This window comes from Archocentrus centrarchus, chromosome 22 (assembly GCF_007364275.1).
Source record: "Archocentrus centrarchus isolate MPI-CPG fArcCen1 chromosome 22, fArcCen1, whole genome shotgun sequence".
Classification (NCBI taxonomy): Eukaryota; Metazoa; Chordata; class Actinopteri; order Cichliformes; family Cichlidae; genus Archocentrus; species Archocentrus centrarchus.
The window spans coordinates 11,643,709-11,669,776 of NC_044367.1; the positions used below are offsets into that span (position 1 = coordinate 11,643,709).

General features: G+C 41.0%; 3 protein-coding genes across 5 annotated transcripts; 1 reads left to right on the forward strand and 2 right to left on the reverse strand.

Annotated features, from left to right (window-relative positions):
• Positions 1-2,392: 2,392 nt before the first annotated feature.
• On the reverse strand, positions 2,393-9,006 carry plk4 (polo-like kinase 4 (Drosophila)). 2 transcript variants are annotated; one of them, XM_030719024.1, is made up of 16 exons: positions 8,806-9,006; positions 8,057-8,395; positions 7,848-7,943; positions 7,492-7,587; positions 6,816-6,930; positions 5,729-6,704; positions 5,552-5,640; positions 5,042-5,391; positions 4,847-4,951; positions 4,641-4,743; positions 4,399-4,548; positions 4,083-4,311; positions 3,891-3,993; positions 3,380-3,517; positions 3,192-3,298; positions 2,393-2,749 (listed from the first exon to the last, which is right to left on the reverse strand). In XM_030719024.1, exons 2-16 carry the CDS (start codon positions 8,180-8,182, stop codon positions 2,638-2,640), a joined length of 2,895 nt encoding a protein of 964 aa, XP_030574884.1. In that variant the 5' UTR covers positions 8,183-8,395; positions 8,806-9,006; the 3' UTR covers positions 2,393-2,637. The 2 variants fall into 2 exon arrangements, with proteins under 2 accessions (XP_030574884.1, XP_030574885.1); XM_030719025.1 differs by lacking the exon at positions 8,057-8,395 and having other exon boundaries at positions 2,394-2,749.
• A 964-nt stretch (positions 9,007-9,970) lies between these two features.
• Positions 9,971-20,420, reverse strand: hspa4l (heat shock protein 4 like). The gene is made up of 19 exons (XM_030718776.1): positions 20,049-20,420; positions 19,086-19,143; positions 18,856-18,996; positions 18,581-18,703; positions 18,394-18,493; positions 17,240-17,373; positions 16,910-17,154; positions 16,737-16,813; positions 16,493-16,644; positions 16,261-16,367; positions 13,786-13,919; positions 13,241-13,437; positions 12,818-12,892; positions 12,291-12,434; positions 11,929-12,054; positions 11,715-11,822; positions 11,286-11,405; positions 10,884-11,045; positions 9,971-10,785 (listed from the first exon to the last, which is right to left on the reverse strand). Exons 1-19 carry the CDS (start codon positions 20,153-20,155, stop codon positions 10,594-10,596), a joined length of 2,502 nt encoding a protein of 833 aa, XP_030574636.1. The 5' UTR covers positions 20,156-20,420; the 3' UTR covers positions 9,971-10,593.
• A 2,124-nt stretch (positions 20,421-22,544) lies between these two features.
• On the forward strand, positions 22,545-25,643 carry chmp3 (charged multivesicular body protein 3). 2 transcript variants are annotated; one of them, XM_030718780.1, is made up of 7 exons: positions 22,790-22,815; positions 23,269-23,329; positions 23,595-23,600; positions 23,657-23,774; positions 23,901-24,022; positions 24,369-24,483; positions 24,633-25,643. In XM_030718780.1, the coding sequence occupies exons 4-7, from the start codon at positions 23,687-23,689 to the stop codon at positions 24,770-24,772; spliced, it is 465 nt and encodes a 154-aa protein (XP_030574640.1). In that variant the 5' UTR covers positions 22,790-22,815; positions 23,269-23,329; positions 23,595-23,600; positions 23,657-23,686; the 3' UTR covers positions 24,773-25,643. The 2 variants fall into 2 exon arrangements, with proteins under 2 accessions (XP_030574639.1, XP_030574640.1); XM_030718779.1 differs by having other exon boundaries at positions 22,545-22,815; positions 23,595-23,774.
• Positions 25,644-26,068: the final 425 nt, after the last annotated feature.

Consider the following 26,068-nt stretch of genomic DNA (forward strand, 5'->3'; position numbering starts at 1 on the left):
TGTGTCTGTGGATGTTTTCCAAGAAATTCCATGATTTTTCAGAATTCCAGTGGGATCTTGTGAGATTTCTCTCATTCTTTCATGGGGTTGTAGTCTCCTTAAATAGACTCTGCATGTGTCTTCAACACTTGTATCTGTCACGTGGGTAAACTGAGGCGAACTCGACCGATCGATTGACAGACTTGGGGCTGCTGTGTAGCTTGTCACTTTTCAATAATAAGAAAATCAGTTGTGTGTGTGTGTGTGTGTGCGCGTGTGTGAATACCCAGGTAACCTGAGTATTTTTCTGAGCAGTCTGAGATGATTGAGTAATTTGCTCAGCTTTGTTGTTTCTCAGCGCTTCTTACAGTTAACTAAACCAACAGTCCAGTCCACTCATATGCTTCAAGCCTTATTCTCTAATCTGTCTGCTGTTCCAGCTGCTGTATTTGTGTCACATGCTAAGTGAAGGGAGGAGGAGGTCCAGCTGTTGTTCCCAGTGTTCACTGTGAGATTTTTTTACTCCAATTTTGTTAATATCTTATATGTCCTTACATCTACTAAGAGCAACTTTATTTTATTGAGATTTTATGGGGGAAATGTTTTATATAAATGAAAGCAGTGATGTTTTTGAACAAGTGGGTATTTACTAGAGGGACAGTAAAATTCTGGGTCTTGCTGTACAGGTGGTGTGAAAGGGACAGACCAGCTGAGTGGTTGTTGCCTCCCTCTAGCATCTAGCGGGAGCATATACAGATTACGGCAATCTGGTGAGCCTGCTTCTCCTTCTCTTGTCCCAGAGAGCTCCTCTTGCTGTTTTCTTTCCTCCATCAGCATTCAAGGGGACTGACGGTCCTCTTGCTTGCCCAGTTAGCGTAAATATTTGTGTCATTGCAGCCACCTCACCAGCATCTCTCTGGGACAAAAGGATAGCAGCGGCACAGTAGAAGTTGGTCTTCACTACATAGGTTTTAATTTCCATTGAAAGTGTAGTGAAGCAACAATAAATTTAAGAAGTACGATGCCAGATTCAGAAAAGTCTAGGTGTTTCCTCACCTAGGAAGAGGGGCAACGTTGCGATTGAGTCTTTGTTTAGTTTGGAAAGGCTGATATCTGTGTACACCACTATACTGTGTCCTCTCTCGTGTTCCTTACTGTGCTTCTAAATGAGAAATATAAATGGTTAATCCCATTCTTGGTCATTTCTGCAACCCAGATGGTGTCGTCATGCTCCTGGGCTCCACCTGAATGTTTACTTCTTGGGTGTCTTGTACAGTACGTGTATCTGGGCCTATGCTTACATCCGTACAGTATGTCGTTTTGTATCAGTTCTGTAATTGAGAAAAATCGACAATTTTGTGACTTTTTTAATTAAATGGCCAATTCAACAGGGCAAAATAAACATGTGAAACTAATCTGGATGTGTTTTGCAGCTTTTTTTGTCGCAGTCATATCCTACAATTCAGGAGGTAGAGTCCTTCATCTACTAATAATAAACTTACTCTAATAATAATATACTTATGAGGGCCCAAAAATGCTGGAAGATATTAACTCCATTTATTGTACTTTAAGGGCCTGTAAATTAAAAATTTTCATGGTATGAAAGTAAGATGTTGGCATGGCTTATATAATGAAGCTATACGAAAAACATTTCGAGCGGGTGAGCTGGGAGGCACTGATTGTTTTTTCATGCAGTGACCTACAAAAGTGTCACACTGAGGGAGGCTTCTGTTTTGAGATTAACATGCTACCAATAAGTCTCGATGTCCTTGAATACCATTCACTGGAAAGCTTTTCCAAGCACCAGGAGGGAAAGGCTTTACTTTGGTTTAGAGCTGATGAATGTTGTGATAGGAAATCTTAAGTGTGCTAGAGACCATAAAATTGTCCAGCTGAAAAAAAGGGCAACACTACATTTCTAATGAGGAGCTACTCTGGATGTAAATATTTGAGCCAGCCTGATTTTATTAGTGTGGCAAGCTGAGGTATAAGACAGGTAGTCAGGAAAAGGCTTAACCTCATCTATTGGCAGGTATAAATTCTCTTCGATCTCAGGTGGTAGAGCAGGTTGTCTACTAACCAGAAGTTCAGTGGATCGATCAACGGCTCCTCTAAACCATGTGTCAAAGTATCCACAGGCAAGATACCGAACCCGGAGTCGCCCCCGATGCATTTATCAGAGTGTGAATGTTACATTAAAAAGAAAATGCATAACGAGAGGTAACTGCCTGCTAAGCTTCACTTATATTATCCATGCTTATGAATTCTTTATTACTAAAACCATAAGTAGGCTATAAATACTTTAATTTCTTTTATACAAAATTTCTTCATGAATATACTGAAGAGAAGACTGCAAAACAAAGTGCAGCGATTCTCCACCCGGCCTCCAGATGTTTTATTTTTTCAGCATGTATCACTCTCACATTTCATAGTAGTAGGAAACAGTAAAAAAAAAAAAAAAGAAAGGACAAATTTTAAGTTTTCCAACAGGGCTAATGTAGAAACTATACAAAATTGCTGCTTATTAAAATAAAAATCTCTTTTCATAATCTCAGTCTTCTGTACACGTAAAAACAACAGAAATAGAAGATATTTACAAGAGAAATGAGGGTATGAAGGTTTCTAATGCTACTTCCAGTTCTGACAGGTCTCAAAGTCTTAGTGGGACTGAAGGTGATGCGCTGCTGGGTTCGCCAGCAGGCCAAGAATGGTCGAGAGACAGTGAAGCTTTTCCTTAACGTGCTCGGGCAACTTCTCGTTCTCCTTATACCTGCAGAGAACACAGCATTCATTATTTTCTGTGCCACACACAGGAATGCTAATCATGGAAAAGTTTTTCCTGTGGCTTCATTCATATGGAAAACAGGTCAGCAAAAAAAACAAAAAAACAAAACCCAGTTCTCTGTTTTTATTATCTCTCAGACTTTTAATAGCTCAAAATAATCCTCATTTGGTTCACACTCGACCTCCTTCTCCTTCCCTTTAAGCAAACTTTCTTCTGATTGGCTGCCACATGCAAACAAAAGATGTGAACTGCAGGTGGTTGATGAAGGGCTCCTCCAGCTGTTTCCCAGTTACAGGAACAAGCACTGCTGCTGCTTTGGACGCTAGAAAAACATTTCCCTTCACTCCACCTGAGCTCACCCTCTCGGTAATGGCTCCGCCTCTTTGCGCTTGCCGCGTGTGTGCAGACAGACTAACATATTTCATACCTGGTGATCTTCCCATCTGGAGACGTATAGGTAATGCAAGAAACTCCTGCCTGAACCACCAGCTGAGAACCATCGTTGAACTGCACCCACACCTCTCCACTCGTCAGCTATAGAAACATGGATTTTGGCTTTCGTCACAAAGACAATTAATTTTCTCGGTTATGGAATATTAATTATTCAGCAAATACCTGGGATGCCCATCCGACATTTGGCACAAATATCGACTTGACCACCTTTCCTGTGCTCTGAATGAGGTCCTGTCGCACTGGGGAGCTTTTCTTACTCAGGCTGGCTGTGGTGAAGTCAGAGCCGTCGTAGGAAATCATCTGGAAATAAATAAGTAAAAATCAAACACAGATCTCATCATAGTCTGTAGATGCACTTAGATTCACATCTGAGTATGAATGCAAGTGCTATTTTTATGTTTTGAACTGGTTAAGTTTCTTAGTGCCCTGGTTGTACTGTAGAAAGACTCCCTCTACCTGAAACAAATGAATCGAGACATAAAACCATAAAAAGCAATGCTGACTTCTTCTTGCACCGCATACATGAAAGGTTTTTGCCTCTGTGGTCAGTCAGCCTGGTAAAGACTCCTTGGTTGGTCAACACCTAAATTCTGATGGCACACACATCTGAGCAGCTGGGTGTGGAATCCCACGTCAGTCTTAAGTTCATACATCCAGTAATGTAAGCACTTACTGAAGGAGTGATTTGTGGAGGTTTAGGAGGTGATGCTGTATCTGGAGGAAGCGGGTGCGCAGGCACAGACGACGAACTCGGGGGGTCTGAGCTGGCAGGTCTCCTGGGAAAAAATAAAACAAACATGTACTGTGAGACGAGAAAGCAAAAAAAAAATTTATTGTCACAGAGCGGACAGAATTTCCCTGTCACCTGCCAATCGTTATGGGGAAGAAAGGGACGTTCTTGGTGCTGCGCTGCTCCTCGGCTGTGATGGCGGCCTCGAGAGACAGACACATGCTGTGGCCCTCGTCAGACAGCTCCACATACTTTCGGCTCTCCGGGCTCAGGCCACTCAGCCCCGCCTCACCCTTCACCGTGTACGACTTGCCACTCTTCTCCACCACTCGCACCAGTTCTGACGTCTTGTGGGTCTTTGCTCCTACGTGACGTAGTTATTACATATTAATTTAGACTCATCGGCTTAGCTACCTCATTCATTACTGTTCTTCAAACACCGCTGACTCACCATCATAAAAGCAAACTTCCAGGTCTGCGCTAGGAGAGTTCTCCATCAGCATGACCTTAGCATACTTGGTGTAAAGGGTCACTTTAGGAGTCTTGGATTTTACAAGCTGAACAAACCTGGAGGCATACTGGTACTTTTTCCAGTATTTCTCTGTGACAAAAAAAAAAAAAATATCCATTAAGATTTAATTTCTAACTTTATATAAGCAGATGTTAGTGGGTGTGATGCATCCATCAGAATACCTGGAAGGTCCTCGTAGCTACAAATAAGAATATCTTCTGGAGGAGCTGGTGGGCAGTCCAGCACAGGAAAACCTTTTCCACCATTAGGCTGGTATATTGTCACCTACAGTAATAATAAGCCACCATTTACAAGAGTAAATATCTCCATTTTGGAAAACTGAACTCAGTAACTGCGTGATATTCTAATTGCACTGCAGCAACCATACCATTGAGCCATCACAGGAAATCCGAAGGACTTCTTTGACCCTTTCTTGACCACTTTGACATTTTAACAACTCCATACAAACTTCACCTGTGTCCAAAATGCTCACCTGGATGGAAAAAAAAAGAAAAGAAATCAGATATCTACAAATATCTCAACTGCTCACACAGAGAAACTGAAAAGAAAAAAAAAATCTTACAACAGCATTTTTGGTCTTCTGTCGGATTGGCTTCAGTCGGGACGCACACAGAGGTGGGACTATGTCCCTCAGCGTTTTCTTCGGCTTATCTGTACTGGGTTTGGCTGAAGGGAGCTTTAACTCTCTGTCGTGAGGAGGCTGGAACTCTAATCCAGGGATGTTCTCTCTGTACGAGTCGGAGTTGGAAAGAAGCTGGTGGTGCAGGTTCGTGTGCAGGTTTATGTGAAGGTTCGCGCCTCGGCTCATGGGCTTATCTGTCCAGGAGTTGTGAACACCTAAAGGACCTCTACTGCTGTGGAAGCTGCTGCTACTGCTGTGTGCACTGCCATCTACGGGCCTCTGTCCAGAACCTGAGAAAGAAAGCACAACATTTGGAAAACTTTGCTTCAGTGAAAATTTTACAAACCTGTAATCACGGTTTGCATATGTGAGCTTAGTTTTAATCTGTTCACAAACCAAGTCACTGATTTCAGAATAAAACTATCAAAGAGCAATAAAATGTTATTTTACCTTCAGTGTTGAGCCAATTAGAAACTCCCTCTAGGTCCTGAAATTGCAAGTTTGGTGGATGTGCTATCTCTGTGGATAAATACCCAGAACTGAAAAAGACAGTGCCACCTATTAATCACAATAGGTTGGGGAAAACTGAAGAGGAAAAAGAAAAGCATAAACAGACCAATTGCTTACTTTGCTGACTGCTTGACAGGCGGAGAGGGGAGTCTTCCATGCTCTGAAAATGGGTGTGGAGTGGAGGACATGGGGAAGACTGGTCGTCCTACACCAGCTAGAGTCTCCTCTGAGTGGCATCGGCCCAGCTCTGCGTGAGTTGCACCTGTTGAAGTAGAACTGGGGCGGTCTGAAGAGCGAGTCCTCCTCAGGTAGCGAGAATGAGGCTCTCCACTTTCTCCAACGTGGACTGCTCTGCTCCTGCCCTCTCTGTAGAATCTGTCCGGTGGCTGCTGATGCTGCCACTGGTCTCCGTCCTCATAACAGACACTGTCAGGCTGCCGTGAAAGAATTGGAATGGGTGCCATGCGATTAGGCAGGGCAGAGCCTATCATATGCTTGGTTCGCCGATGGAGACGGCTGCCGCTGCTGGCTGAAGTGGAGGAGGTGCAGGCTGTGGAAATGGTGGCAATGCCACTGTCAATGGACCCTTCATCCCCAAGCCCCAGCTCTTTGGTCCTGACCAGCAGGCTCTGGGTCATGAATGGGTGGTCCAGTACTGCAGAGAGACTGGGCCGCTGCACAGGGTCTTTCTGCAGCAGCTGATGAATCAGGTCCTGAGCCTCCAAAGAAACGTGGTTAGGCATCTCATATTCCCCGAGAACCACTTTAGACAAAGTGTGTTTTACTGTGTCTGTGTCAAATGGAGGGCGACCCATCAGGAAGGCGTAGAACATGCAACCAAGTGACCACACATCGGATTCCAGCCCGTGGGCGCTGCGAGTTGCCACCTCTGGGGAGATGTAGTTGGGTGTGCCACACATAGTGAAGTGCTTTTCGTTTGGGAGTTTGAGCTGCGTGGCCAGGCCAAAGTCTGCTATCTTAATGTTCATGTTGTTGGTCAGCAGAAGATTGGACAAGGTCAGATCTCGGTGCAAGATGCCGTGAGCATGTAAATAAAGCATCCCTTTCACTATTTGGTCCATGAAATGTCTCGCTGTGGAGCAAAAAGAAAGTTTGTGGGGTTTTTTTGTATTAATACTAGCAACTCACAAAGCTGAAAACACAATTCATACTTAGGTTTCTAAATAAAATACTTCTGCCTGACCTTCATCTTCAGAGAAAGGCATTTTTCGCTCTTTAAGGTACCGACTCATCTCTCCATTGTGGCACATCTCCAACACCAAATACACATAGTTGCTGTCCTCAAAGTAGTTGTAAAGCTTTTATAAAAACAAAAGACATAACAACATCATTTATTTACCATTGTGTCAAAACAGAAAAAAATATGAGAAAGAACAGAATATAGAATATATTTGACTGGTTTTTAAAATGAGGTCCTGAAAGTCAAATTAGTGAGACCACCACTGCCTGCTTTCCTAGTTAATCTTTAAAGCTGAAGATTAGTCAGAATACTGATTAAGTAAAGTGGAAACAAACTGGTGGAGTGCCTTACACAAAGTACTACCAAGGACGCACTATATAACCATGACAACAATACAGAAAGCTGATATATACACAATCAAGCACAACAGTCCCAAAAAACACAGGAAACCCTGCAGCACTGATGTTAACATTAACTGTAAACTCACTGAGTAAGTATTCACATATCTTACATTATCGTTTCCAAAACAGGCTGATCTGTATGTGTACTGTACACACAAAACATTTATATTGAATGGATACACTAAAGACATATTTAAATGAGAAAGCAGGCTTGGTGTTGCGTATAAGTGCAAACAATGCTCCATCACAAGAAGTTATCGGTGGCTTGTCAGCGTTACCTCAAGTATTGAAGGATGTTTCAGTCGGCAGTGAATCTCCACCTCGTTCCTCACACGCTGGACCATACCAGCTTTGTGCATTGCTTTTTTGTCAATCTGCAGATGGGAACAACAGAGCTAATTATACACCTGTCATCCCTACGATCAACGTGCAACGGGGTACAGTTTGACGCATGGTGCTTTGGTTTGATCCTAATAATCAGTCTGTCACCCACAATGGTAATGAAACACTGGGACCTCATCTGCGGGGCGGGTCAACGGACCACAAAAAGCCCATGGGAGGCAACATATGTCATAATCCAACAGTCCCAGTTTACACTTTACAGCATCACTGATAAAGATGTAGTTTATCTCACCGTTTTGATGGCAACCTCCAGACCAGTCTTCACCGATTTGGCCCGGTAAACACATGCAAAGGAGCCTTTCCCGAGTAGAGTGAGGACCTTAAAGTCCTGCATGCACAAGAAGAAAAGTTGTACAATCAATGAATTTGCGGGAAAACATGATTCTGATTTCATCTTTCCGTGTAAATTCCACGGCAAGCAGGACCCTTAAAACCAGATACCTCAATCCTCAGCTCCTGAGCATAAGAAAAACTTCCCTCCTCATCTCTGCTGGTATGGGAGCCATGAGACAGGCTGTGAAAGCCATGAATAACCTGATCAAACATGCTCCCCGTAACCTGCGACATGCTGGATGGACAGCACAACAAACAAACCAGGTACTAACGACCCCACACGGGAGAAATCCTCCCACAACAAACGTTAACTGTCAAACAAGCCACCAACACCTGACGCTGTCATATGGCCAACCAAAACCTTTAATTATCCCGGCTCTCTTCCCGCTAATGAGGACCCACTTGTGGCCGTTTCCAAGCAGCATGACGGGTCCCCAAACTGATGCACTGAGGAGAGACAACATTGTTCGTCCTGGGGGAGCCTGGGTAAGGTTACACACCGGGTACAAAAACGATGCTGACACTTTCAACACTAACAATAATAATAATACTAGTACTACTAGTAATAATAATAGTTTTAGGCAACGAGCGACCTTTTAAAGACACAAGAAACAATAAGCTAAGACGAAAAGTTGGACTATCCCCTCAGTAATTGCTATTAGTAGTACAATATTTAGCTATTGCTAAATAAAGTTTTGACATATCCCCATTAAATTTAGCAAGCTGAGTATTATTTTCCCTTTCAGCAAGATATTATGCAGCTAACTTGTATCTCCAGCCTTTGACTTAACGCGAGAAAAAGCCTTCACTCAGAGTCAACGCTAGCTTGTGGGCGCTGGCCCAACAAAAGCACTCACCTCAATTTTGTCGCCGATCGAAACACTCATCGTGGCGGGTTTTCGCCTCGCATATGCGTGCAGGTTCGTAGTAATGCTCCCCGATCGGCAGAGTTCATGGATAGCCGCTGCAGGATTCCTCAGAGGGCGAATACATGTTGTTCTCGCGTTCCCCTCCAAAACTTTGCCATATCTTCCATTTTGAAAATATCCGCCCGTTACTCCGTGTACACGTCACACCTCGCGTCACTTGACAGCATTCAAGTTTGTCACGCCCCCTCCATGGTTCCCATGGTTGCGGCGGAGTTACATGACTCCCTTGTTATCTAAATGAATTTAATTTCAGTGGTCATCGAGATACAGAAACTGCATATATGGAATCACCGGTTAGTATTCAAAAAAACTGATTAAAAGTGCTTCTGACGAAAATAAGGTTTAAGAAATACAGGGTAACTTTAGTAAATTTGCACATTTGCACACAAGTTTTTGCCTGAAATTTTGTCAGCTGAACTTTGGAGAACCAGAGTAGAAAAAATAAGCGGTCTAAATAAAAAAAAATGTAAATAAATTATTAAATAAAAGGTAATCAAATTCTGAAACAACCCAGTAGCTTTAAATTCAGCTAGTTCTTTGGAAATGTTGTCAATTCTAAACACATGACTTGATCTGTCATGTTTGTCTTGGTTTGCTGACAAAGAAAGGATGTTTTAAAACAAAAATGATGAGCCATAAAGTCCACTAAATGGAAAACTTAGAGCAAGAGGATCCCGGGTTTAAAATAACCCAGTCAGGGCCCTTCTTTATGGACTATTCATGTTCTTCTCTCCAGGAGCTCTGGTTTCTCATGCCATCGATAAACATGCCAGGTTGATGCATGTTTAATAATCTTAGTTTCAACAGTTTTACTCTGGCTAAACCAAAGTTTAAAATGCCACAGATCATTACAGATCCAAAATGCAAATTCTTTTTAGGGAGCGGAGATATTAAAATTAATTAATAATGTCATTTTTTTTAACTATCTGTATCAGATCCAAGGACATAAGTACAGCATAGGTATTGTCACTTTCTCTGGACAAATTCACCTTCTGAAAATCAAGAATTTCAGACGTACAAAATTTTGTCTTACAGACAAATGCATTTATTTTTTTCCATCTTTAAAGCCTATTACTTAAATATGGAAAAATGCAAGAAAAAAAAAAAAAAAAGGAAATAGGCAACCAACCACTAAAGAAAATTTGGTGTGTCGAGCATTTCCATTGTAACACTAGGAATATGTTCTCTATATACATATCTATGCTGGCTGCTTTTATTTACTCAAATAATATTTACAGTATGTAGACACAGGACATCTCTTCAAACCCATTCAATACAAATATAATTTGTATTATTGTATACTAACTAAAACTTCTGCACTAGCAGTGGTACGGACAGCACTTTCTATCTCTCTTATGGGCGATATTGGACACTTACTTGGACACGTGGAATGCAAATACAAAGCGTACCCTCCTGCGAGGTACGAAGGACTCAGTTTTACGACAGACTCATATTTTAATCTATTGCGCCATTCTTTAATTTATTTAGTATGTCAAACCTTTGAGAGACTACAGCACACCAGTGTCACACATAAGGGTGAAAACAAAAACCTCAAATGGTAAAATCCAATGGGTGGGACACAAAAAACCTGACCGACAAAAGTGGCTGATGAGGACTGAGAAATGATCCCGGGTGTTGACTTTTCTGCGTCTGTCTAGCTGTTGTGTGTCGAGAAACGCAGCGATTGTTGCGGAGTTTGCTTGTCGGACACAGATCTCAGTCCACCTCCATCTCTTTTGTGCCAGGCTTCGTCTGCTGGCTTCCCTTTGCTTCTCTCTTTCCTTCGGCTCCTCCTTGGTTAGCCGTTGGGCCGTTATGAGCTCCGCTGCTTTGGTCGTTCGCCTCGGGGGCCTCCTCCACTGTGGGCTTTGGCCTGTTGATTACTGGATTACAGACGTCCTCCAGCTCCTGGTAAGGAAAGAAGCAGGTTTTCCGAAGGAGAATCAGCAGCCGTCATTCTTAGTAAAGGAGGAAGGTGATTATATCTTAAACAGCTGATCACACACCTGGATTTTAGCAATGATGTCTGCTACTTTAACGACTGGATCTTGAGTTAAAGCAAGTTTGCTCTGCGCATTCATCTTGCTGTTCATCCAGCCCATGCTTTCATTCACACACTTCTCCACAGTGCTCATTTCCTCTGCACTCAAGTGAAGGCATCGCTCATCCTGTGAGGGAGTTTTGAACAAAAAAAAAAAAAATCATTAGCAGGTGTTTCTTATAAGTATCATAACATCAATCATCTATGTGTACATAGATGATTAACATGCTTCCTGTTCGCGTAAAGCAGGATTTGTAAAGCACTGTACAAAACATGCAAATTGCATCACTTTCAAACACAATTCCCACTTCTGTCTGTTGCCTGTGAAGGACTAACTGAAGGACATCACAGATTGAAGAGGGTTTACCTTCTGCTTGTAAGAGTCTACAAACTTCATGTAAAGCTGCAGTTTCTTTCCCAGCTCCTCAAATGCTCTCGGCCTGTCCTCGTGCTCTCTGTGCCGGTCCTGAATGGGCTGACCCAACCTCTGCAAAATAATGACATTTATGCTAATGGTGAAAGCTGCCACTTTAAAATATGTAGATTTCTATATATTCTTTATTCAACTAAACTTTTTATATGGCTTCAAATCACAGCATAAATTACAATCTACAGGATTATATAATGATATCCTTTGAATCAGCACTTAGCAAATGGTCCCTAGCAGGACCAGACAGAGGGGCATCTGCCTTGAGTGACTTGGGCAAAATGAACAAATGTTCTAGTAGTCTGCAAAATGACATCTGAAATTTAAAAAAAAACAAAAAACTCCTTCTTGTAATAAATGCAAACATACCTTAAGTGCATCTAGCTTCTCCTCATAGACTTGTTTGGGTTGGTCTTCTCCATCCTCATACAGCCACTTCTCTGTGTCCTCCAGCATCAGTGTCAGCTGGTTACTGTCCTGTTTTGGACAAATATAAAATGTTTATAAAGATCATTCTCTTGGTACATTGCCTCAGTCATAATAATAGGTTGTTACAGACGTGTGGAGAAAAGGTAGCACTTACCGCCTCAGTGACATACTTTTCATAGATCCCGCAGAGTTTGTCCCGCAGATCGTATACATACTCCTCCACAGCATTTTTTGCATCATTCAGCTCTTTCACCAGTTTGTCCTGGATAATCATCTGACGCTGTGATGAAAAAACACAAACAAAGATATTACAGTTGAACCAACCGAGCAGATGCTGTTCAATATTACAATATACCTAAATAAAGCCACTCTGTTTTTCTATTATAAATATGTTACAATAGTAGATGCTCATACGTATATGTCAATGTTTTAATACTGCTCTTTACCCTTTATGGTAATCAGCATTTCAATCAGAGCATGACTCGGCTTTTATCAAAGGCCACCAGCAGCACTCACCTCATACTCCACAAAGTTAGAAAGGACATCACTGTCGAGCTGTCGAATGTTGTTGATCACAATGGGGAGATCGATACTCTTCACCTTGACTTTGAGCTTGCTTCCTCCTGCTGTTGGGTCCTGCTTCTCGCCAGCTGCTCCCTCCTAAATTTGGAAACCAGAGAACATAATTGGGCCTTTTTGGATTTTTCAAATATGGGGCACACTGCCAAAATAATCACCTATTTTTTTTTTTGACTAATTAATACTGGATGAGTCCATGTAATTGTAGCACAGACGCATCGATAAGCAGCGCTGACATGAATTCAGCAGCTTGCGCACAGAATCTGTGACAATACATGAAAACTAATGAAACAGAAATAATTTTGCACAAAAATACTTAATTCGATCACCTCCATGTCTCAAGAGGTTAATGTGTGGCCCTACGATATCAGTATCAGGATCTTGCTTGCTACGAGCAAATACAAACAAGGACAGTCTTAAAAACATGCAGTTTTAGAGCATCCCTAAATCTCAGCCTGACTAACCTTACTGCTGGAACTGGAGTCCTCATTCTGCTGGTCCCCTTGCATTTGGCCTTCCTGGTCCACCTGCATTTTGGTCTGAGACACGTACATAATTATTTTATGCAAGATTGACGTCGAGTGCCGCAGTATTTGATATTTGAATTGCCTGTAAAAGATCAATTAAAGAAGAGAGAGTATCTTTCAAACTACTTAAAAAAATGTGAATGCAAGGTGCACACAGCTGCTTTTTGCATGGCTGAAAATCCACTAATATGATAAGGATCAGAACTGCTATGCAACTTGTTAATTAGTGTTGAGAAACAGTACCCATTTTCATCACAATCTATCCAACAACTAGGGTGCTTTTACTCTGTGTGGCACAGACAGACTGACTTGGTGACGTGTGTGGTATCACAAAAGCAACGGTGGCAACAGTCAGCCTACCTGCTCCTCTCCTCTGCCTTCATTCTGCACCACTGGTTCTGAATCAGTTTGCATGTCCTCTCCCTCGCCTTTCTGCTTCTCAATCAGAGAAGCGCTGGACACGCTGAAGATGCCGTGGATGTTGACACGCACTTTGACTTTCACCTTAGAGCTGTCACCATCTGGCTGGGGAACCACATTCTGTACTGAAAAACAACCTGGAAGCAGATGGAAAGAAAATGAGCGGCTTCTGTAATAGGACCTCAAGATGTTCTTGTGACAGAACACTGGCAGTTTCAAAAAAAAAAAAAAAAAATTACATCCCACTTGAGAAAACATACCCACCCACCACATGCTGATACACACACAATACAGATAATTATACTGTTTGGCTGAGTCACACGAGAACCTGCTTGCCTTACTCCTAATTGCCATCCAATTTGTTGGGCAGCTACTTGGTGTACCCACATCAGTCACCTGTTTCTGCAGACTTGTGCAGCCAGTAAAAGGAACCTGATATATGCATACATCCAGTGTCTATGTAAAACTAAGCAACAACCGTTTACCTATCCTGTGGTCTGGGTAGGGGAGCTCTTGAGGGTTGCTGTAAAAGGCTTCAAGTTCAAAGGGTTCTCTCTTGTGGAAGGTAATCACTTTGGAAAAAGGAGCAGCATGATTCTTACTGAACACCTCACACTCTCTGGAACACAAATTAGCCAAAAAAAGCAAAGTCAGGCTGCGGAAAGTAATCAGAGTCAGCAGATACTGTGTCCTAGAACTGACTCGCCTATTTGGAGGAGCAAAAACAGGTAAGTATACATACAGTGCCCTCCATTATATTTGGGACAAAGACATAGTTTTGGTCATTTTGCCTCTGTAGGCGACCACAATGGATTGTAAATCAAACAATCAATATGTGACTGAAGTGTAGACTTTTAGCTTTAATTTGAGGGGTTTTACAAAAATTTTGCATGAACTGTTTAAGAATTACAGCCATTTTTATACACAGTCCACTATTTTCAGAGGTCCAAAACTAAAGGAACAATTGACTGACAAGCAGTTTCATGGCCAGGTGAGGCCTGCTCCCTTATTTTATGAAAAATGAAGCAGATATAGTACTCTTGAGAAGGCAGGTGTATCACTGTCAAAGTTTAGAATCAAGAAACGACTTCATAAATGGAAATACAGAGGATTTACAACAAGGTAACCCAAGACTTTCTCAAGACAAAGAAATGGGATCTTCTTCATAGGCAAAGTCAGTCACTTCATTTCAACCCAACGGAGCATGCCTTTCAGTCATTAAATACAAAACTGAGAGAGAGACCCACAAACATGCAGCAACTGAAGGTGGCTACAGTAAAGGTCCATGGGTTCTAAAGTTCAGGCAGACATTAACTGCAAACTTTTTTAGTCCAAGTATTAAGAAGAGTGTTTATATTTAAATTTATGCTTAGACTGTCATATTAATTTTGAACCTCTTAAAATGAACTGTGTAAAAAAGAAAATGGTCTTAAGATAAGCTTTATTTGTCACATGCACAGTTACACACAGTACAATGCACAGTGAAATGTATTTTGTACCTGTGACCAATAGTAAAAAGTAAAAATCTATAAATAAGAATAAAAATAACTCACACACTGTGGAAATATATAAATAGGAATAAAATATGCAATTTACACGTCACAGTACACAAGATCAAAAATATATAAATATCTGGGTTAAAAATATAAAATTCTAGTTACTGGTATTTACACAGGGGTATTTTATTGCAGCTGTGTCAGTAAACCATTTATGTAAAGTTTTTGTAAAATCCCTTAAATTAAAGCTGCAAGTCTGCACTTCAGTTACAATATGATTGTTTGATTTACAATCCACTGTGGTGGTGTACAGAGGCAAAGCTACAAAAATTTTATTTTTGTCCCAAACATTTTGGAGAGCACTATGTAACAATACTTAAATAGAAAAAAAAAAAGTATAATATTTGGTAATGAAAAAGGTCACTAGATTAATGCCTTCCATATACCAATTTTCATATAGGCTACTTCAGCATTTACATTTTTTATTTACGGTACTGTGCAAAGTCTTGAGCAATAGTTCTCCAGGATTTCTGAAGGTCTGTCAACTTTTTGTCTTTGGACATTGGCTGCTTTTTCACTCATTTTCAATTCAGTCCTTGACCATTTTCAGGGTAATATTTTTGTTTGATGAACCAGTTAACACTTGAGCTGTGAATCATTCAAGCATAAAAACGGCACCTAACTCAAGTGATGAACCAGTGTTGTGTCTACACATAACAGACAACTTGGCAAAGAACCAATTTTAAATTGTATCTTTAGGCACTTTGTTATCTCAGGATGGTGTGCACTTTACTTTATTAGGAAACTGGACAAGTGGAAGACAAAAGAAAAAGGTGGCAGGCCTAAAAAACACCTCTCTACAGCAGATGAACAGTATCTTAAAATCATATTTTTAAGAAATAGCAAAAAAAAAAACAAACAAAATCCAGCAAAGATCTATCAGTGGAAGGGCGGCTGTTAAGAAGCAAGGGAAACAGGGAGCAAAGGCGGAGGTATGCCAAATTACACAAGATATGGATGGAAAATCAGTGGCAGCGGGTCTTTTTGAAACGGTATCAGTGGAAGGTATCAGTGGAATCCAAATGTCAAATATTTTGCTTCATATTGTTTTCAATATGTATGAAGGAGGTCAGGAGAGCGGTACAACAGTGAATGTCTACAGCCATCAGGCTGTGTTTAAGAATAAAAGGTGGACTTTCAAGCTTGTTAGAATTGTACAAACTGTGCTTTTGCATTTATGAACTGTATTTTCATGTACTGCTGCACATGTTTCAAATTTTCCCAACAAAATATAAAGAATTGCAGGGTGGTTCAAGACTTTTGCACAGTACTGTAGGTTAGGACTACAGGAGTAGAAATACATATATTTATTTAAACATACATAAACCACTTTTTGTCCTCCAAACACATAACCCAAAAGAAATATTGTCTCTTGTATACTGTTGCTAATTAGGATGTCTTTACCCCAATCCGTCCTCTGTTGGTGATTTCCAGCGCATAGTAATGGGAAAGGGAACCACATCAGTGATAGAGAATTCCCGAACCTTAAATGCTGGTGACAAAATTGCACACTACACACACAAACAATACCCCACAGATAAACACATATTTACTGCATTTTATCATAAGCAACTGCAGACTTTTTCGTATATTACACTGGAAAGAAATATTACAGGTGTTCTGAGAATACTCCAACCTGAAGTGCACAGCCTCTTGCTACAGCTTCGTCTGCATTGAGTGTGGTGCTGATGTCTTTGCAGAAAAACTTGCCGATCCTCTCTTTGATAGCCGGGATTCTTGTGGCTCCTCCAACTATCTCCACTGCATAGATATCATCCCGACTCAACTCTGCCACAAAAAAACACACATTCCTGAGTGAATTCTTCCTTTATTTAATATTAATATTAATATTAATTAATTAATAACTCTAAGGGACATACTTGATTGTTCAAGGGCTGATTTCAATGGAATCTCAACTCTCATGAGATACTGCGCACACATCTCTTCAAAGTGAGACCTAGAGGATTTAAATGAGGGAGGAAAAAAAACATTTATAATCCCAGATTTCCACATTAGACATGCACTATTAAGATGAAAAAAAACATTTTTTTGCCTGTTCATCCTGCTGGAAACGTCAATGTCATTCATGAAGCACTCTATGTTTAGAGGCAGGTCGGAGGAATTGGCACTCATGAGCTTCTTCAGTTTCTCGCACTCCTGGTATAGCCGCAGCAGAGCCCTCGGGTTGTCCCTCACATTGAGCTTGTACTTGCCCTTAAACTCCTCACAGAAGTAATCTACCAATGCCTCATCAAAATGACGCCCTCCAAGGTATGGGTCAAACGCTGTGGCAAGAACCTGAAGAACCAGACTGATATTGAGCTTAGAGTTTAAGAACATAAGTGTAGGTACAGCTGCAGGAAGAGGAAGGCAAAAAGCTAACCTTGAGTTTGCCTTTGTGGAAGGCAGTGATAGAAACCTGGAATGATGAATGTCCCATGTCCACAAATACCACATTCCTTGGCCTCTCTTCTGGAGTAGGTAGGTCTTGCTTGTAGATCCCATAAGCCAAAGCCACTGTTCATAAGGAGAAGATTAATTTTCAACCTATTCTGTTAAACATACATTATATAATGTCTCATACATTTAGCATTCAGTGTTTGACCTTGGCAAAGTTTGGCATCATTCAACAAGACCCATCACTGATGGGGATTATCCTCCTGCGATTCATGAATATATAAAATAAATGTAGAACATTACAGCCCCTATTTCCTAATAGAAAACTCTTCAGTATAGGAGTATAACTACAGAATCTGCTGTATTATGTATAATGCCACTATAATCATAAGGCACCCATGTAAAAAACCATAATGCAACCATGTTGTTTACATTTGAGTAATATTGCTGAGCAGTAGGTAAGGCTTTAATATTGCTCAATGATCAGTCATAGTCTGTACTATTGATGGCCACGAGTCATCCCTGTCCAGACATTGGCATCACAGGCTAATCAATAAGTCCAGAAGTGATCTTACTATAAAGAGACGGGCTATTTACCCAGAAATATGAGATTCCCCAGTTTCTCACAATCTGCCAGCTGTTCAGTAACCTAGGGTCAGTTGCTAGATATGAGGAATCCCCAATTTCTCTATTTCAGTCAATAATTTAAATAGGTGCAACCAATCACACAGCACAATATGATCACATGATTAGGCTAAGCCAATCATGCATGAGAAAGAGGCTGCACATTGTTAGCATATATTATCATAGCATTAGCAGCCTGAAATCCATGCTGCTTACTCACCACTTCAGATAAATACAGCCAAAGTATACAAAGGGTACTAAACATCCAGGAATATGAATATTGTGCTGCACATCTTTGAAGGGTAAAGAACACATATGCCAGATTTCATGACTCAACTCCTTGTGGTTTTGGAGTCTATAGACCAGAAAGGTAAACCCTCATGACAGATGGATGGACAGATGGACAGTATGATGACAATATCATCACTTTACTTTGTGTAGGAGGATAAAAAAAATAGTCCCACACAATAATTTCATAAAGTCCATAAAGTTGCCAATTTATCCAAGAACACCGACCTGCACTGGTGTCATTAATTAGCCGTAAGCAGTTCAGCCCGGCAATCTGAGTAGCATCAAACACCGACCGCCTTTCAGCATCTGTGAAAAAACTTGGGACCTGTAAAGCAGAGCGCAAATTACTATGTTTCCTCAAACCACGTTCTGAATTATACTGACAGTCCTGTGTAGCGTCTTCATCACTTACAGAGATGACACAATCCACCACTGGCTTCTTTAGAGCGTTCTCTGACGTCTCCTTCAGCTTGGTGAGCAGCATCCCCGTGATCTGTTCAACTGTGAACACTTTATCCTCCTCCAAATAACGCACCTGAAAACATGCCAGGATTTAGGATGACTGAAGACAAATTAAAAACTGAAGTGAAGGTGATCAGCTGCTTGGACGTTGATTTAAAGAACCAAGAAGGACAAAAATAAAAACAGAAAGTTGTGAAAAAGATGTAGAGATGTAAAGCATTTTACCTTAATTCCGGTGTTTCCATTGGCCAGCTTATGCAAGCTGTAAGGCAGTTTTGGTTTTTCTGCTTGGACAAATGGGTCATCAAATGCTCTACTGTGGAACTTTTTGAAGCCATGGACTGTATTTTTGAAGTTTGTTATAATCTGGAAGAAAGGAAACACTTATCAAAAACAAGACAACTGTTTGAATGTGTAATACATCTGCAAAAACAAAATTCCATGGATGATCTTACTTGGCTTTTGGCTGCATTTCCAATCATGCGATTTTTGGAGGCCAAAGACACACAGGCCCTTAATGGGAAACAAACACAAGTATTCATGTTAACAGATGTGGCAGGTGAATTGCCAATTGACAGCTACAAACTGAAATGTTGAGTGTTGCCATAAGGGAGATTTCACAGGGGAGTGTCCTGTCCAAAAGAAGAAGAAAAAAAAAACTAATTTCTGGAGCAGAACAACAGCAAATCATTGTGTTTACTGACAAAGTTGAACGCTTCTGATCACACAAGGATCCATTTCACACTGGCTAGCTTCACCTTGCCACAAAAAATTATCCTCATCCACTTAAAGGTGCAATGCTCCTCTCGCTCTCCTTTCCAGCTGCACATCCCTGTTTGCAGGATGCTGCAGCAAACTCAGTTTGCAGAAACGGAGGCCCACTTGGGGAGTATTTATTATTGTCAGATGAGTTGACTCGTTATGCAGACCCTGGGACATGAATTCACTGTCACTTCTGATCAAGCACTTGCATACGTTAAAGATGTGGCGTGTAGATAGGCCCCAACTGACGCATTATCTATATGTCACGTCAAAAAAAAAATATATATATATATATATTTATTATCCTGTGCAGCTTACAGTATATGGCTAGTAAAATAAATAACACGTTTAAGTTGGTTAATTAAGTCAACTTAGTCATGCACTGCGCAGCTCAGTTGTGATCACCAGGAGAGCTTATCTCAACAGCCTTTGATAATAAATTATCATTAAAAAAATTTTTAAATGACCTACAAAAACCTGCTGTGACGGGGAACGCTCTAAGGCCTCCCTCATCTCTACCGCCACCATCCCCACTGCCTTCCTGTGCATCATAGCGCTCAGCCAGTGCGCCTCCAGTTGCAAACATTGCGTAACAAACTCACAGCCAGACCACACTACACGGCGATGATGTCTGTCAATATTTAGGCTGTACTTACGGCGTGCATCTGTCACTGTATTCATTGGCAATGGTTTCAATGCCACCGCTCCTTGCCACAGCGATGTAACAATTTTGGAAGCCCACATCAATGCCTACCACTGACATATTGAGCGCTCTTAAATTCACCCAAGTTATCCTCCGCAGCGACCGCACTCTCACCAAAGAGGAGGAAAAAAATGTTATTTACAGCGGCGGTCTATTTCTAAATTTATTTAACCGTGTCCTTCTGCTCTGAAAATATACGACACAGCTAGCTGAGAGTGCACCAACTGAATTACTAGCTGTTATGTAAGTAAAGCTGTTTATAGCAAACTCATTCAGCGTAATCCCGGAGAGCAATGATGTCCAGAGCGGATTCTCCCACTCCCAAGCAGCCCTAGCATCACCCAGCGGCTCTGACGGACCGTAGCTCCTCAGGCCCGCCCACACTCGTCTGCGATTGGCTGCGTCACACCCAATGTCCTCACGTGATTGGTGCGACAACCAATCGATAACAGAAAAATCTAGAACCCCCTGGAAAAGGGGACCGTCGTGTACGTCACAACCAGTAATCAGCGGCAGGGGCCTTGCGTGCGGTTTGCCCTAAATTTAACCTGCCAGGTACAGTTTCCACCTTTAGGCCTCACGTGCCTCAAAATGAACACTATATAACTGTAATATCCATGACGTCAGCATTACTGATATCTAGTTAATGTGTGAAGAGATGGTGGCGCATAACATTAAACGTAACATAACTTGCGGGAGGTACCACCAGCTCACTAAGTCACTGCATGATCCCGGGAGTGTGGATCCTGAGGTATTCCCCTCTGACGCCCATCACCTGCATGTGCAGATTAGCTTCCAGCTCAATGTGCACACAGACCTGAATCACGCAGCACAGCGCAGCAGGTCAGTCGGGAACCTTTAATCACTTCTCACATGATAAAACTGCCACATGAAAGAAACTAGAGAAAGTCAGGTTTTAAGCACATGAAGAACAGCTAAAACTGGAGGTTTCTCTTATGCATACAAGCATAAGAATAGAATAGAATAAAATAGAATGCCTTTATTGTCATTATACAGGATGTACAATGAGATTGGAGGGCCACTCCTGTTCAGTGCCATGTAACAGAAAATCAAACTCTCTAAAATAAAAATAAAAATATTATAAAAATATTATAATCTAGTATAAGTATACCACAATGGCTTTCTAGAGCAGCTGCCATGGGAAAGTACAACTTGCAGTGAAGACTTCCACTCTTTCTATTGCTTGTACCGTGGCATCGATTCATGAAGCAGAGACGATTTTGTTTTTGCCTCTAATTCATCACTAAAACATCTTCTGCTGTTTACTGGTCTGTTAAGGAAAAATATACATACCACCAACACACACCTGCAAATAAAATGTGAAAACAAAACAGGAGCAATATAGTACTGCAATAAAAATCATTATGACCACTGACACATTTAAGTACCTGTTTTCTTGCAAAGACTCTGGTCTGCTAGACACACAGATGAAGGTGCTCTATCTTTGCCTGGAAATCCATCAGGGAGCCCTGAGCTCCTGATCCTTTAAAAACAAATGGATACTGTTAATGATATCTTAAGTAAGCAGATTAAAACACAAACTTTATGGACACATCCAATCACAGCTCTGACTGAAGGACTTTAAGGCTCTCCTTCACTTTTCCACATTCTCACAGAACATGTAAAAATTCAAATTTGCCTTCTTTGTGTAGGTTTGTGCCGAGACCTTTATGTTGTGGAATATTTTACAAAGCATACTATGCATGCTGTGCTCTTTCACTTTGTTCAATGTCACACACTGCACTGTGAGTGTGTGCATGTGTGCATTTTAGAAGACAAAGCAAAATGTTACATCCCACAAACATGAAGCCCTGCTGTGGTCAAACTTGGGCATAGGAACATGTAAAAGGAATTATGCTCAAATTTGGAGTGACAAAGCATGACGATTACAAATACAGATATCAGCATCACAGTAAACAGCCACTAACCTGGTTTGGAAATGTGATGATAGAGACAAAACACCATTCATCTGCTCCACCTCCTCACTGAAGGTGAAGCTGCTGTTCCCCCTCACCTCCACCTGATCTAGACACAGAATGAATGTAACACACATGAAATCTATCTCTTAGAAGAGAGTCTGGATTTGCTTTTGAAGAGGATCAACTCTGTAGATGGTGATAAGGTCGTGAGGTGTCTGGGAGAAGATTTATAAAACCATTAATACAACTTTATTACTTTTTAAACTATAAAATCCTTACAACAGGGCTGTGGGATGTAGGTGCATTTTTCACTATCCCTTTTGGATTTAAGTAGATTTTACTGAAATGAAATAAAGAAAAAAAAAGTTTGCTAACCAGGTTGATCAGCTCTGCCATTACAGGATTATTATTAGGATAGCGAATGCGAGCAGCCTACCAGACAGAACCATTTTAAACTGTAGCATTCCACAAAACAGATCAGATTCAGCATGTATATAGTCATATCTATGGTTCAAACCAAGAACACGTCACTGCTGATGGTCTCATTTGGGTTCAGCTTCACTTGAACACTTGTCCGTGTCCCCTCGTTTCCTTGTTAAGGATACGAATGTTTCCTCATGTTCGGACTCAGCCCGGGGCGCCCGAGCTAGAACAGGAAGTGATAGTTTAACAAGCTCTGCTAGCCAGCTAGTTTTACTCAGATAGGTTAGCTTGGCTTTAAACTCAGTACTTACGATGGGACTGTTCGGGAAATCCCAGGAGAAACCACCAGCTGACCTAGTGAGTACTGACCGATGGAGACCAGGACCTGTCTCTAAGACAGAGAAAATAAAGACACTGCCTTCAGCTAACCTCGCTAACGCTAGCTGTCAGATAGCTAGGGTTTGTCCGTCCAGTCTGTTGATACTTCAGTAGCCAACTCACAGTTTTGTTAAAAACAAGCTTGTGACATTAGGCTACATTATTTTCACAGTATTTAACGCGACACGTTTGCATACAATCTTTATTAACCGATTTGTGGTTTCTTTAGTAGAGCGCCAGTTAGCATACCTGCTAATAAAAGTCTTCATGTAAACAAATCCTGATTGTCCGCACTTTAACCGACATCATGATGAATTACAAATTAGCAGCAGGACATTTTGCGTTATTGTAATGCGAACATTACATACAGCCTGTAGCTGATCAGGAAGTAAAGATTGATGTATGTTGTAGTAACGGAATGTGCTGTTTCAGGTCAGAGAGTGGAATCACAAAATCAGGAAGGAAATGAGAGTGATTGACAGACAAATTCGAGGTAAGACAGTCTATTATCACACTCACCTTATTTCCAGATGTCTGATGAACAAATGGAGGAGGGTTACAAGTCTATGACAAGGATGCATTTGCTGTGGCAAAGTGGAATAGTGGTCAGAAAGATGTAAAATAATCATTAGTTGCATACTCCCTAAGTGGGTGCCAGATTTGCTTTGTATAAATGTACTTTAGTCAAAGACTTGATTAGAACAATAGGCTATGTGTTGTTGTCTGTGTAATGACAATGACACACCTTTTTGTTCCAGATATTCAAAGAGAACAAGAAAAAGTTAAACGATCCATCAAAGATGCTGCCAAAAAGGGACAGAAAGATGTGTGTGTGGTGCTTGCAAAGGAGATGATTCAGTCCAAACGAGCTATCACAAAACTTCATGCTTCCAAAGCCCAGATGAACTCTGTAGTTCTCAGCATGAAGAATCAGCTTGGTGAGTGTGGCAGTTCAGTAGATAGGTGGGGATATTTAGTATGTCACTTAATGCCATCAGAGAACCTGCTCTGTGATTATCACTGCTCAGCTTTGTCATTGAGGAAATCTCCTGGTGTGCTTCTAGCTGTGGCACGTGTTGCCGGAGCCCTGCAGAAGAGCACAGATGTAATGAAAGCCATGCAGAATCTAGTCAAAATCCCAGAGATCCAGGCCACCATGAGGGAGCTATCAAAGGAGATGACGAAGGTCAGCAGTCACTCTGTTCTCCATGTGCCATTATATTGTTATACTATGCCAATTTAATGTCATCCAATACTTTAATTCTGTTTATTTTGCTTTGTTAAATTTGACATTTTTATTTAAATTTGTATTTACTTTAGTTACATCATAATACATTTTATAAAATAGAGCTATACACTATTCTACACGTTTCAGATATTTAGTTATAAGTTCTGTTCAGCTTTTAACTTTGCTGTAACAAAGAAATTCCACAGCTTTTGGGATTAACAAAATAGCATTCTATCTTGTCATATTTCTTTCGAAGAACAATGTTGCTAAAGCTTGCCATCATGTACACTCATTCACCTTTCAGGCTGGCATCATTGAGGAAATGCTGGAAGACACGTTTGAGAGCATGGAAGATGGAGAGGAGATGGAGGAAGCAGCAGAGGAGGAAGTTGACAGGATCCTCTTCGAGATCACAGCAGGTAAAGAGCTTTGTCAAACAAAATCACAGCTCATGGTCACATTTATGCTTTGTGGTTTTTGCTTTTCTTTTGTAGGGAGTTTAAGTCTGAACCCCGGATAGGCCGGGAAGTAAAAATACTGAAACGTCTGGTTCTGTTTCCTCTGTCAGGTGCCCTTGGCAAAGCGCCGAGCAAAGTCACAGACGCCCTGCCTGATATGGAGCCCGCCGGAGCCACTGCGGCTTCAGATGAAGAGTCAGAGGAGGACATTGAAGAGATGCAGTCAAGATTGGCAGCCCTGAGGAGCTAAGGTGAACTGCCACTGTTCTGCCTGTCAAAGTCGGATGGCTCACTCCATAAAGGACAGAGTTGATTCTGGTGCAGGGGTTACAGTGCTGAGCATCCTCGTTGCTTCATGTTATGAATTCACATAATCGTTTGGGGTTAACATTTTGCTATGACAGTTCATTTTTTTTTTTTTTTTTTAATAGCCATCTGGTTTACTCAGCCAGGTTTTGCTTTTTGTGTGTAATTATCAGGGGTAACCCTTGGTAAGTCTTTATTATCCAAAGTGAAGCAGAAGCATAAGAAGGTGTACATAATGTAAGTAAGAAATGCCTGCTGTGCCTACAGTGCTTCATCATAATCTTCTTCTTCTGTCCAAAGTTACTGTGGACTGGCTGTGGAGGTATTTGGGTATTTATGATCCAAACTGATTGAATAACTGTTGATGATAAGTCACATTCTAGACGACCATTCAGCTGTAGCTTTAATCTCTTATGATCAAATTATTATTTTTTTTTTTTTTTAAAGCAACAGTTGTTCTGTTCACCTGGAATTAACCTACAAAATCCAAAACACTAGAGGTGGTGGGTGGAGTTCACTTTTTATTTTCTGTACAGTCAAAATATATCTGTTCGATGTGTGATTATACATGTCAAGTACACTGATCAGAAAAATGCACGCATACTACTTTAACACGTTTTCTACATCGGCATTCAGCTCGTTACATGTTTGAGTTCATTGCGATGACTCCTTCCTCCACAAGAACGTGCAGAGGAAATAAGTTGGTTAGTGCAGAACGTATGTACTGTGGACGTACCGTGTGTATATTTTTTCTATGTCATTGGAGAGAAAAAAATAAATGAACTTTTAAGAATAAAGGTGACAGTTACCACTAACTTGTTTTTGCCCATTTCTGCTTGCAGTATTGATCACACTAACCTATGTAAATTATTTTTTTTTTTGGCATCACAGGAAATGTTAAATGTTAGGACTCTTCTCATTAGAGTAGGCCTTTTGGGAAATGTGACTCAGCCAGCTAGCATCATCCCACTCAGCAGGTCAGAAACTGTAGTGCACACAGTCAATTTAATGCTGTTTGGCAGATGAAATGTCACTTGGGTTGGTATCTGTTGTCTGTGATTGGCACTTTGATTAAAACAAACAAACTGTATATAAACAGTAAAGACTAGGCTAGTCCAAAGACTGCAGTCCAATGAAATGCAGAAGCTGAGTCAAACTATGATAAACTAATACCTGCCTGTTTTTTCTCTTTAAAGAAGCAGAAATATACTTTTTAGGTGGGTTATATTTTCAGTTCACC